The sequence below is a fragment of the Xiphophorus maculatus genome, chromosome 12 (assembly GCF_002775205.1).
Source record: "Xiphophorus maculatus strain JP 163 A chromosome 12, X_maculatus-5.0-male, whole genome shotgun sequence".
NCBI classification, from domain to species: domain Eukaryota; kingdom Metazoa; phylum Chordata; class Actinopteri; order Cyprinodontiformes; family Poeciliidae; genus Xiphophorus; species Xiphophorus maculatus.
This window is the reverse complement of record NC_036454.1, coordinates 14,900,235-14,913,914: the sequence shown is the minus strand read 5'-3', so window position 1 is coordinate 14,913,914 and position 13,680 is coordinate 14,900,235. Positions and strand designations below refer to the sequence as shown.

Genomic DNA, 13,680 nt, shown 5'->3' with positions numbered 1-13,680 from the left:
TAAACCTGGTGGTCGGGGCGCCGAGGCGGTCCACCAGCAGTCGAACATGTTTTTGTATTAAAAGATGCTAAGTTGACAGGACATGTAAAAATATTACTGGGTAAAGGTTTCTATCTTGAAAGGTATCTGCAATTTTGTTTTTTCTTTGCTTTTAGAGTAATGGCTTCCTCTTCACTGAGGAAATTTTCATCCCATGTTGGTGTAGGACACTGGAAATTGTCCCCAAGCATGAACCATACTTGTAGCTCCACATTTCTCTTCCTCATATCTTGACTGATTTTGTTTTTTTACTTTTCTATTGTGTCAAACAAGAAAGCAGTATTTTCCAGGTGTGGCCACAGGTGTGCCTCCAGTTAACTCGGATCTATCTGTTAACCAAACAAAGGTTTCCAAAGCCATGGCATCATTACTTGTGCTTTCTCTTGTTTAAAGAGAGAGTAATTATTCTGTATGTCAAAGTTCTGATCTTGGAGATGGCAATAAGTACATTTCTTATACTTTCTCTCTCTTGCATAATTGTAGTTTTAAGCAATCAGAGATAATTTTGATAATTCTAACTGACCTTAAACAAGAGATGTTTGGCCTAATTTAACTTCAAACAGTAAGAAGAAAAAGTATTTTTATTTGGTATACGTAAACTTCTGGTTTCAACAGTATTTTCATTTTAATCACTCTGTTTCAGTCAGAAAAGAGTCTAATATCACATTGCTCTCCCTTTTTCTGACAGATTGCAGCTTCCTATGGAAGCATTGTTTGTGTCTTTGAGCCAGTTCACCTCCCAGATCAAAAGTACACGTCATCTGTAAGTAGTTTGTGATGTTTTCTATTCCTTTCCGCTCATGCTTGTGTTCAGATGATTTAAAAAAAAAAAAAGATTAAATTTGATAGATATTGGAAGTTGATACTAGGAATGTTCCTCCAGTGTGCATTAATGCACAGATATTCTTTGATTTTTATTTACAATGTTCCATAGTCATGTGTGAATATCTCTTCAGTCAGAACCATGTAGCTCAGAGTTACCATGAAAAGCGTTAAGAAGTGAAGTAACGTTGGGCACATTCAGTGCCTCCACAGAGGTTCTATGGTTTTATGTCATCATACGTGCGGTTTGATCACATGTGACTCTCAGGACTCGGTTAGTTTTTGTTCAGCTTTTTGCACATTTGAAGTAGCTGAAAAAAGGGAAGGAACTCATTTTAATCATTTCTGTTTGTAATGTGAATGTCTTACTACACTTATTGTTCTTATCCTCTGTACAGAAACTAAGCTGCCAATGGCAGAAGACTGGTCAGTTTGTTTTAGAGTCAATGGTACAAAACCTGGCTTGGCATCCCACAGGTACTTTCACACATAAATTAGTTATAATGTTAGAATTTAGGGTAAGTTTCTTGAAAATTTTAAATCAACTATTTAAATCTTATTTGCAGCTTGTAGATATTTATTTTTTATTAAGAACCAAAACTGAGAGAATATATTTCTAAAAAAAAAAGATATATTCCTACATTCAATAAACTTGAATATTATCAAAAAGTTGATTTTATTTCCATAATTTAATTCAAAATGTGAGACTAATATCTAGATTTGATAATGGGGATATAAGTCATGCATTTGTTTTTGTTAATTTGGATATTTATGGCTTACAGCAAAAAATAAAGAAATTCAGTTTCTCGGGAAATTACCTTTGGCACCATGGCAGGTGCCAACCCATGCTGGAAAATTAAATCAGCATCTTTATAAAGTTTCAACTGAAATTAGTACTTTGAAGCACCGAAGGCTATATTTGTCCCTGTTGCTTGTGCACCTTTTTCTACCACACTTCTCCTTCCACTAAACTTTCCACTAATATTCTTGACTATAGCAGCCTTTGACAGCCAGCTTCTGTATCAGGAAGCTAGCTTAACCTCTTTGTGGATGGATTCAGTGACTTGATTCAATACAGCAGTCATGTCAGCAGTGTTTCTCACAATAGTGTAAACCAAAATATGACCATAAAATATTATTTCAGCATTGAAGCTTGTCTTATTTAGCAGAATATAAATGCTTGAAACATATTTTGTTTTGTATAGAATTCATATATAAAATTTACCTTTTGAACTGTAAATAAATCAACTACTTCACTGCCACAGGTCACAGATAAGTTCATGTTAGAATGAACATGGAATGGTAACTGTACTGACAGAGGGTTTACTTTACGTGTGCAGGTGATACTCTGTTAACTGGCTCTAGTAGCCTTCAGTTGTGGTCCAATACTGATGGGAAAGATGAAAGTGAAGAAAAGGGAAAGCAGACAAAACCCACCAGACCAGACTCTAATTCTACCTGGAGATGCATCTGGCAGAGCAAGTAAGAAATGAGCAGAAAAATTCTCTAGTTGCAGAACTACTTGCATTGTGGTATTACTGTTACAGTTTATAACCTTTAGCTGCTTTCATTCTGATGTACAATTTGTGATTTATTTTTTACATTCTTGTCATATGCTGGTTTATGCCTTTGAAAAACCAAAATCAATTTAGACTGATTTTGTTTTGTTTTTCCTAAGGACTGCCTCTCCAGTCAGTTTTATAAAGTTCTCACCTGATGGACAGTTCTTTGCTACTGCAGGACAGGTACGTGTGTAAACTTACAAACTATTATTAAAGTTAATTGGCGTCAACTTTAATTGCAAAACCTTAGATTGATTGATGTGGGCGTTTTTCAGGATGACTGTCTAGTGAAGGTTTGGTACAGCACAAACAAGTGGAAGTCATGTGTTGCGGAGCTGTTTACTCCTCCAGACGCCAGTGTGAGTGAGCAGGGAGAGCTGAACTTCTCCTTCATCTACTTGGCCCATCCTCGCTCCGTTACGGGGTTCTCCTGGAGGAAGACTAGCAAGTACATGCCACGGTATGAGAAAACAAGAAACATTGCACTTAAAAAAAAAATAATAATAATAATTCTCCAACTGTGTTCCTGGATGAGTCATAGGTTAAAGTTAAGCAGGAAAGCAAAGTAAACCAGATAGCAGAACTAATTCCTTGCTGTTATCTTTATTCTCATTTCCTTTTCCTTTTTTCCTAACAGAGGGGCAGTGTGTAACGTTCTGCTCACCTGCTGTAAGGACAGCGTCTGCCGGATGTGGGCAGAGACGCTGTTGCCAGGTGACAGCCTCATCTCCGGTTACCATAGCAGCCATCTTTTTGGCCCACAAGGGGAAACAGTCAACTCTGCTGCCTCCTCTTCAAAGCACACCTGCAATGGAAAATCAGCAGGAATGTCTTCACAAGAAGTATGTCATTCTAGACACTGACAATGATAATATTGAAATTACAGCTGATATGGTAAATTTGTAATTAAGAGAAATAAGTAACTTTGGAAAAGAAATGGGAAAAGCGAAATCATGGTAGAAGTGTTCTGGACTTCTAATGAGGGAATTCAGTAATCTGATTCAGGTGTTTTAGAGAAGGGATGCATTTAAAAGTTGCAAGATAGGACAATGTAATACGTCTTTATTCATTAAATAAAAATTATACATGTGTAGCCAATGTCTTTTGAACTTATTCAACCAATAACTTATTGTTTATCGTTGTTCCCCCTCACAGTTAAGTTTTCAGGAATCATGGCATTCCTCGTCTTACCGGGATATTCCTCAGCCGTCTCTGACTGGCTGCCTGCCTCACGATCAGAACCAACACCATAACCACAGGAGGAGCAGCAACAGCGGGACGCCTCATGCCAATGCGCTCTGCCACTTCCATATCGCAGCCAGCATTAACCCAGCCACAGGTTTGAATCCAAAATATTCATTTGTTGTTGTTTTTTGTGAGGCATTTAAAGTTGGACCATTGTTGAAAAGTATTAAAATCAGGATATCCTGGAAGTTAATATACAGCCGTATATTTATTTATGTTACCATTGATGATTATGACTTGCAGGTAATTAAATTTACTTCCTCAGAAAATTTGAGTACTGCGTAATGTTTTTTTTAAAGCAGTATCTTTAATAGAGGAATGTTATTTCATGGTTATGATGTTGCCAGTCAGTTGTAGGGAAGACTGCTGACTTGACAGTTTAACATGGAGGCTGAGCCAGAAGAGATTATTGCAATAAAACACCTGTCTTTCCTGGACTGAGAAGGAAAAAGACTGGACTGTTCCTCAGAGTTCCAGATGTCTCTTTTATATAAAAAGTAAATGTTTAATTTTGTTTAGAAAAAAGGCTAAATAATGTGGAGGATGAGGGAATCCAGCAATGCAGAGAAACTAGGAGATGCAATAAAAGAAACTTTGACTTCCTTAATACAGGCTGCCATCCTGCACTGATGCTGTAATTCATGTAAACTGAGTATCAATGTAATATTGAGCTCATATACAGGAAGTGGACAGATTTTTGAGGAAGTCAACACTTCTGTATTAAAAATCCCTTTTTGTCTTTCACTGAATTTTAAATTTTCTGTAGGCCAGAATCATCAACAGTAACTGAATTAACGATTTGGAACATATCAGACTGTGTATAATAATTATTGCCAATTTATCATTTTTATTTTCTTTGAATTAAATTACTTCAATAAATGAACATTTCAATAACATTCTTTTTATTGAATTATTAAATCACTCATTTCCCAGGTTCTGACTGTATAAAATATAGTCAAATAAGTCAGATGCAATATCTGTGGATGTCTTGCTGCATACTAAAGTTTTTTTGTTGTTTTTTTGTTGCTTCTGGCTGTTTATTCACCATTTCAGTGAGTTCTGTGCTGAGGGCAGCTCAGAGTAGCTGAGAGCATTTTGTTCCTTTCCTGTTTTTTGTGGAACAATCTAATTTGACCCGAGTCTGGGCAAAATCTTTTAGATTGTTTCTGCCTCAAGGCTGAGAAATGTTGTAGGAGTTTATTTGCATGCTTGAATTGTTAAACTGTAGAAAACCACAAACCATATTTGCATCTCTTTAAGGTAATCTGTTTGGACAGATTTAGTGTTTTTCAAATGTTAAATGTAACAATTTGTTTTTCCGCTCTAATCTATTTTTCTCTAGACATTCCTCTACTGCCATCCATCTCTGCTCTGAGTGCGGTGGACGACGAGGAACCCGGCGGTCTGTTTACCGTCCACTGGCTCAACAACAAAGAGCTTCACTTCACTTTAGCCATGGAAGTCTTCCTGCAGCAACTTGGAGGAAGTTTGGAACAGAGGAACGAATCCTCTAATGAAGGTTCAGTAAATTATTTCCAATCAGTAAAAGATGTTGCATGTTACAGTAAGGAGATTAGTTCACCAATGTCTGCATTCAATTTCAGAGCTTGATGATGAAGAAAACTCTGACGAAGAAGAGAACAGACCAAGTGACCCCCAATGCCCTGAAGGTGGGGAGCTACCTGTAGCAGCTGTGGAGCATCAGGTGGACGTTTTGTTAGAGGAGTGGAATAAAGGGGCCGACATGCTGTTCAGTATTCACCCGCTGGACGGCTCTTTGTTGGTCTGGCATGTCGGCTGGTTAGATGAATACCAGCCAGGCATGTTCAGGCAAACTCAGGTAAATAACTCTTAATTTTGTTTCATTACATGTTTGTTTTTTATGAGTCTTAGGTTTGCAGCATTTTGCAGAGGTATTAATACTCCTTGACCTTTTACACATTTCGTCAAATTTCAACCACAAACTTCAGGTTATTTTCCCGGAGTTTTATAGGATAGACTAAAAGTGAATGTTTGTCAGACATGTTTGGTGTTGCACACTAAACTGCTCAATTAGAAACTGTATTGGCATAAAAAAAAGTCAATTTATTTAGCTTCTGTCAAATGGATATGCTTTGATTTAAATCAGCTCCAGATGTATATTTTGGGTTAAATGGACTGAAATTATACAGCTCTTTTCTAATCATATAATCTACTCAAATCCCTTTGATTTACAGCCACTTTAAGCCAAACTTTCTTATTCACATACTGATCCACAGATTATTTGGCAACCTGGGTTTAAGTGCCTGAAAATTATCAGCAGGTGATGAGAAAACGCTTGAATTAAATGCACATCATGATTATTCTACCACCATATTTTACTTTAGTGATGTGCAGTGCCAATTTTCTGAGGCACACTAAATTTCTTATATAGGTCAGAAAGTTGAATTCAGTTGTATCCAACTGAGAACACATTTTCTGTGCCATCTATGTGGCTTGTGGCAAACTGTAGGATTTCTAATGGCATTCTTCCAACACTGGCTTTTATTATTGCAATTCCACAAGGAGCAGCTTTGTGGAGTATATAATTTGCGTATATGCTGTTGATAAAGTTTCACAATCACAGAATGTGGGGAAAAAACATTCAAGGTATAAAAACTTATGCAAGGCTCTATATGTTAGACCTTTGATGCTGCTGTTTTTGAGCCCAAGAAGCCTATAAGGAAGATGAGCAATTGTGTGAGAAAATTTCACCACCTAAATAAATTAAGAGTTTATCAACATTATTGTTATTTATCCAGAAATTAAAATTAGTTGGCTTTTCTATTAACACTATTGATATCAACATAAATGAAGCAAATACAAGAAGGCAAAAGAAACACAAGTGTCCCTTGTGTCTTCATTATTATGAGTGGCTTTTTCTTTCATTTTGGCACTTTTTGCTGGAGAGAAGAATGTTTGTCTTTTCATTTTGTTTTAAGATAAAAGTTTATGATCCCATGTGTTATCTGCGAGCTCCCAGTGTCCCTAAAACGGTTTCAGCTCTGGATGAACTTTTTGCTCTTGTTGAAACAGATTTTCTTGCCTTATGACTCAAATTAAGCTTCAAGTTTTCCGTGCTCCAGACTGAAATTCTTTTGTTTCTCTCCCAGGTGTCGTTTGTGTCTCGCATCCCAGTAGCATTCCCTACAGGCGATGCAATCTCCCTGAGCCACAGTGTGGTCATGTATGCCTGCAACAAGAATGTGGATCTGGCTATTCAACATGGCAGACAGCGGCCCCCCGGGAGCTCCTTGTCTCAAACCAAATCTGCTCTGATAAGCTACGGGAGTCTTGGGAAAGCTGCTCCCAGCAGTAGCCTCAGACTGAGCATTTTCACCCCTAATGTCCTCATGATCTCCAAGCACGACGACGGCTCTCTGAATCAGTGGGCAGTCAGTTTTGCAGAGGACTCTGCTTTCTCCACTGTCCTCAGCGTCTCTCACAAATCACGCTACTGTGGTCACCGTTTCCACCTCAATGACTTGGCCTGTCATTCGCTGCTTCCTCTCCTCCTCACCACCTCGCACCACAACGCCTTGAGGACGCCAGAGGCAGACAGCATCCTGGCTCCTGCGGAGGCTTACTCGACTGGTGTCCCGTCTTTCTCTCATGGGTCACGACCCTCCCGTGTGTCCCTCGGAGGGGTTTCCCAAGATCCCAATGCCATCTACAGCGAGCTGATTCTGTGGAGGGTGGACCCGGTCGGGCCGTTGTCTCTATCTGGCGGAGTCTCAGAGTTGGCCAGGATCAATTCCCTCCATGCGTCAGCATTTGCTAATGTAGCCTGGCTTCCCACCCTCATTCCCAGCAGCTGCTTAGGTGAGATCTGATTCTCACCTCTCTTACAGATCACATTTATAGTAAACACTGCCTTTTTTTGGTTTATTCAGTCCATTAATGAAAAATTTAAGTTCCTATCTGGATTATAAGAGATCAATCTTTAAACATTAGAGTCACTTTTCAATATTTTTGTGTCCAATTTACCCTCATTTGTATAAATATTCTTGTAAAAGCAACAATTTTCATAAATGGAATCAAATTTTAATATTTTTGTTCACTACTGTTCAAATATGAAATGTCTTTAATTAAGTGTTAAGTCGATATTAATTTACTTTCTTTCCATCATCAGGTATGTACTGTAACTCCCCCAGTGCTTGCTTTGTGGCGAGTGATGGCCAGTCACTCAGGCTATATCAGGCTGTTATTGAGGCGAAGAAACTCCTGAGTGAACTCTCCAACCCTGAGATTTCTGTGAGTGATCCAAACTAAGGGTCATCTGTCACCTGTCTGGTTGTGTAGATTAGGAATATCAAAACAACTCCAAAGTGATTTAAATCTGTATTTTTCCCTCAAATATGGACACATTCTTATATATATGTATTTCAAAATCAATATTGACTGTTTTCAAGTGGTTGTATCGTATAATTTGTCAATTCACACAAGGCTGGCTATGCCTGCTTAAACTATATTTACCGGTAATTTATTTTTATTCAAAAATAAATCCAACCAAATTTATAATCAGTTCTGTACTTTTGACCTGTTTTTGTTTCAAAACATAATAAAAATCAAATTCTCTTCAGAAAATGAAAAAGAAAAAGATTCTGTTTACTGCAGACCAAAGAAGGAAAAAAAGAAGCTTATTTATTTTTCTCAATGGAAGCGAAATGTACCGAGAATAGTGATGCTTGTCTACTGTTCCACCCATATTTAGCACTGAAATAGGTCGTTACTATAGTATTACGGTGTTTTGGTTAAACATGGCACCTGCTGGTTACAGCTGAAAAAATAAATTAATTAATTCCTAATGTTACATTATGTATTCAGGTCTCCTACACAATCTGTAGAAGTAAAAAAAAAAATTTATTTACAGGTCTAGATAAGTTTATGAAAAAAAAGTGTTTGCATTCAACAAATCTCTTGTTTACCTCTGGTACATTCCCCATAATCTTTGTGTGTCAAAGTAGTAATTTCTATTCATTATTTTATTATTTAATTTCAGAAATATGTTGGGGAGGTGTTTAACATCATCAGCCAGCAGTCCACAGCAAAACCAGGCTGCATCATTGAGCTGGATGCCATTACAGACTTTGTAAGTATACACGAGGTCTAGAAAAACATTTAATTCTTCTCACCATTGCTTTTTATTTTTTATATTCTCATTGAATTGCAAAGACTTATTGTTAAAGTCTTACACATCTACATAAAAGTAGAATGATTATGTGTTTGTCTTGGCTGTAGATGTTTCATAGAGCCACAGCATTCTGAAGTAGACAAGAGTCTGTGTTTAGAAACAGAAGGGATGTAGAGAAAATCTTCGCTTATTCCCAGAGGCAGTTTGTTTGTGCGATTACACACACATACAGTCTTTCTGTATGTGTCTGCATAAAGGTTTTGGAAAATATCAGATTTATTTTTGATAACACCTGCTGCTGTTTCTCAACAGCAGGGGAAGGAGACCCAGCTCCTGCATGTCTTTGAGGAAGATCTGATCCTCGGCAGTATGAAAACAGAAGACACACAAGATACTCCCCAGTCTCCATCTACTGGCATGACATTTTTGTTTGTTTTAAACATTGGTGTTTTGTTGAAGTGGAACAATATCTCAACTACTATTTGTGCCCATTTCCCAGCAGCCTGCAGTAAGCCAGCCTTCTCAGGACATTTTTTTCTGGTGGTGGTGGAACTGACTCCTACTGGTCGCTCCTTGCTCCACATGTGGCATCTGCATCTGGTAGCTTGTCCTGTCACAATAGGTGGGTACTTTGAGAAAATAAACCTTTTTTACTGCATTGTAAGGTTGTGAGGATGTAGATTGTTTTGTATTATTGCACTAAATCTAAAATTAGAGACATTTATAGCCTGAGAAACCTTAGTGGTCGGTTGCTCTAAAGATTTAGATGGCAGTACCTCTGTATTTAGCACTAAAATTTGTTGTTTTCTCAATCTTTGGTAAAAGTTTTTGCACCCTCTTCCTTTTTATTAGCTTTATTTCTTTGACAAGCTTAGCGAGTCTTCTCAGCTTTCAGTTTATGACCTGAATGAAGACATTCATTCAGGTCATTTTTAACTGGCTGTCCAAAAATGGCTTAAGGATTGGATGCCTCTGTTGGAAGTAATTACAGAAACATAGAGTATCAAACATACCATTTTAGATGAAAGTCATTACAAATGCAGTTTTTTTTTAATATTCATTATTAAAAGCAATCTCTTTGTTGATTTCTAATCAGGGTTTTGGCAACAACAAATCATGGACTCTGTATTCATAAAGGTTTTAAATGACTGGAAAAGTGGATGAGATTAGGGATTGTTCTAAATTGGTCGCAAGTTGTAACAAAGACCACATGTGGGGTTCCTCAAGGCTTCATTTTTATTAGATTCATTATTTAGGAGCTCCTCCTGCCATAGATTAAGTACTGCAATATATTGCAGTACTTATTGCAGTACTGTGATATTTATGTTGATGATGTACAACTTTTCTGTCACAGCATAACCACACTGACTAAGTCTTAATAATATTAACAAGTTGAGGAGTTATAGAGAAAGCTGCAGTAAACAGTAAAGGTCAAAGATTAATTTCAATTCAGTTTAACAGCTCCAAGTCTAATTTTGATGTTCTTTTGTGTGATGCTTATATTTTATGAATGGAGCTACACTAATAAATTTGCCTTGTCTTAAAATCAATTATAATTCATTGTGCATTGTAAATAAACCAAAGAGGCTATTATTGAGATTTTAATCGTATTACCTTTTGTGTTTCCTTCCCCTTTTAGAGGAAGCTACAATTCAAAAAGAAATCAATGCAGTTTCTCCTATAACTGGCTCTCAGTTCATCTTCGACATCCCCAGCTCTCCGGTACAGAAGAGTAAACCCTGCACTTCCAATTTACAGAGCGCATGTCGTCTCAGCCTGACAACGCACATGCTGTGCAGCCAAGAAATGGCTCTACCGCAAGGGGTGGAAGTCATTAGCGTTACTCCTTCAGCAGGTGAGAAATAATGAGGACACACGATCATGTATAAAAGAAGAGATTTGAAGACACTGAAACTTAAATTTTAACAAGATATATGAGTTTCTTACATTAACCCTTGCTTAAAGACAGAAACAAATAATTTTTTTAGGAATTATAAAGGTTTTTCTCTTTATAAAATCTTTGATTTCATTAACGACATCTCTTTTCTTCATGTGTTAGTTTATTAATGTGGTTCTGTGAAAGAGGCTTTTATTAGTCTGGATTTGTCTGGATTTTATTGGACTGACAGTAACAAGCAGAGCTGTTGTCAGACGTCGGGAAAAAAATCAAGTTACATCAATTATGTTCACTGCCTCCTCTGGCACTATTTTGGCTGTGATTCTTAGGATCTTTGCCTAATAAAGTTCGGAAGTAAAAGGAAAAGGGAATTATTCAGAATTTTAAAAAAATATATACATGTATAACAGAGTTCTGGGTCATGTAGTGAGCTTTAGAGGTACCTCTAGGAACTTAATAAGCTTGTATAGATTTAACTTAATGAACCTCAAATTGGTTATTTTTCTTTATCTGTATGGCTATGAGGACATAAAACACTTTAATTTTGATTTCTGCTGTGTTAAGAGTAAAATGTCAATTAAATAAGGTTGGGCTTTGTTATTTAAGTGAATCGTATGCCTAGAAAATGCCATGTTTAGCAGATGTGGAGAATATTTAAGCTTGTCTAACATGATGATTCAATTTTGGTACAAAAAGTTTCTTTCAAACTATTTGACTAACTCAGCTAATGCTGTGTTATCTCCTCAGGTCATCTGAGTGCATCATGTTCTCTGCCGTCGGGTCGTGTGCCTTATCTCCTTGCTACTTCCTGTTCTGATGAAAAGGTGCGCTTCTGGAGGTGTACTGCTTTGAAAACGGACCCGTCCAGTGTACACAGCTTGGTGTATCAGTGGGAAGAGTGGCCCCTGGTGGTGGAGGAGACTCATCCGAACAGCAGCACCGTGAGCGTGCCTGGTCGGCCCATCAAGGTCAGCTGTTGTCACTCTGGACGGATTGCTGTTGCCTACAGGCAGACGACGAACCCACCACTGAACTCAACACCTCATCTGAACACTCACAGACTGCTGCAATCCCCGCCTGCCCTGGCATCCTCCCCCTTCTGCAGCAACACTAACATGACCTCGACCCTTACTCTACAGCCTTGTCAAAGTCTCGCGTTAAGCCCCAACTCAGCCAACATGAAGGAACCAGCAGTCCATATCAGCACCTTTCAGTGTGAGTCCACTGGCGGTTCACAGTGGATACTGGAGCAAACTATAGCCCTGGAAAGCACAGATCCCACAACTTTTTCTTCCACTAGCAATGGACCTGCCAATATTCCAAATAACACAGACTTCTCTACACTAAACGGAAACTGTCCTGGTTCTGCTAATAGAAGCCAGGTTCACTTGGACTGGGTTTCCCAAGAGGACGGGTCACACGTATTGACTGTTGGCATTGGGACAAAGATTTATATGTATGGCCGTCTCTCTGGGAAGCCTCCAGACTTAGGCCTGTCTTCTGAAACAAATAGAGACCAAAGTCTGTCTCGTCTGGTTCTCCTTCGGTCCGTTAATCTGGTTTCCTCTGTTGAAGGTTCATTACCTATCCCAGTCTCACTGTCCTGGGTTCGAGATGGGATCTTGGTGGTGGGCATGGACTGTGAGATGCATGTTTATTCCCAGTGGCAACCACCAGTTCCTCCCAAACCCAGCGTTACGGTCGTCCAAGACGCAGATATCAGCAGCAGCGTCTCCTCTATCGTCTCAGCTGTCAGACAGTGCCAAGAGGACGTTTTCACCACTGGTGCTCCCACAGCTTTTTTGACCCTACCCAAACGATCCCTAACAAGATCAATGATGAGCCTGGCGCAGAAACTTAGTGGGAAGAAAACCGTTTATGACCTTCCTGTAGAGTTGGAAGACTCCGGACTCTTTGAAGCGGCTCACCAACTTTCTCCTACTCTGCCTCAATACCATCCTGTTCAGTTACTGGAGCTTTTGGATCTGGGGAAGGTAAAAAAATATCCTCTGATTCTGTTTTTAGTTGATTCCCTTTTTTGGAGCAATAATTTCACGGTAATATTCTGTTACTGCAGTGTTCGTTCATCTCAAATTGTGCATTACAAGCAAACACTGCTGATTTTCTAAAAGTGCCTGCACTTTTGTAAAAACATAATTGGTCCACATACTGACCAAAATGACAAATTTAGTTTAAGAAGCATTTTTGTTGAACCAAGAAGATGGCTGACAAATATGATGGGCAATTATCAAACAAAATAAGGCTGGAAAGAAATGTAAAAGGAGGATCAGCTCTGAAAATAAAATCTATAATTTACATTTTACCTGCATGTTGGAAAGTATTTAGACCCTTTTCATTAAATGTTAGATAAGTAATTTTGTGGCTTTCTAGCAATCAAACCTTCGTTTTAATCGCAGCACTGCAAAGTTTTCATTGTTTTTTTTGCTGATGAGCTTCTAATAATTGAGGTTGTAAGCTCCACAGATCCTCCCATCAACTTCAGGTCAGGAGCCCTGGCGGGGCCGTGCCCAAGCATTATTATTTTCAGACAGAAGAAACATATTGGTAAAATTAAAACTTTACACCCAAATATACAATGGTTATCAAGAATTCTTAGCGCATCTGCACCACATTAGATTCATCTGACAGGAGTTTTAAGCCAATTTCTCTTTAATCACCATAAATGACAACAAAATACTAAAAACCAAAAGCTGAGTTGTCCTAATAAAATATTTAGAGAAAAATCCAACCCAGTGATTTCTCAAAAACAACACAAAATTTAGAGCTCCTTACTTCTGCATTATGCTGAAAACATAGTCAAATCCCCCTTCTTATATAACATAGTTATGTATTTAAAAAACTGCAGCTTACTTAGTCGTTTACAGAACAGATTATTACAGCTCACTAACTCTATATTTGCACAGCTGATAATGTAATATGCCTAACATCACATGATGACCTAA

General features: G+C 38.1%; 1 protein-coding gene across 5 annotated transcripts in view; it reads left to right on the top strand.

Annotated features, from left to right (window-relative positions):
- Positions 1-13,680, top strand: part of dmxl1 (Dmx like 1) — a 60,560-nt gene that overhangs the window by 7,507 nt on the left and 39,373 nt on the right. For 3 of the 5 annotated variants that reach the window (XM_023344293.1, XM_023344295.1, XM_023344292.1), the window contains exons 4-19: positions 728-802; positions 1,260-1,338; positions 2,202-2,343; positions 2,540-2,606; positions 2,699-2,883; positions 3,061-3,265; positions 3,579-3,762; positions 5,011-5,187; positions 5,273-5,508; positions 6,800-7,508; positions 7,819-7,940; positions 8,689-8,778; positions 9,133-9,235; positions 9,320-9,442; positions 10,460-10,675; positions 11,465-12,711. In XM_023344293.1, the coding sequence (XP_023200061.1) occupies positions 728-802; positions 1,260-1,338; positions 2,202-2,343; positions 2,540-2,606; positions 2,699-2,883; positions 3,061-3,265; positions 3,579-3,762; positions 5,011-5,187; positions 5,273-5,508; positions 6,800-7,508; positions 7,819-7,940; positions 8,689-8,778; positions 9,133-9,235; positions 9,320-9,442; positions 10,460-10,675; positions 11,465-12,711 (3,960 nt within the window). The remainder of the gene's footprint in view (positions 1-727; positions 803-1,259; positions 1,339-2,201; positions 2,344-2,539; positions 2,607-2,698; positions 2,884-3,060; positions 3,266-3,578; positions 3,763-5,010; positions 5,188-5,272; positions 5,509-6,799; positions 7,509-7,818; positions 7,941-8,688; positions 8,779-9,132; positions 9,236-9,319; positions 9,443-10,459; positions 10,676-11,464; positions 12,712-13,680) is intronic. The other 2 variants (XM_023344297.1, XM_023344294.1) reach the window with 1 other exon arrangement.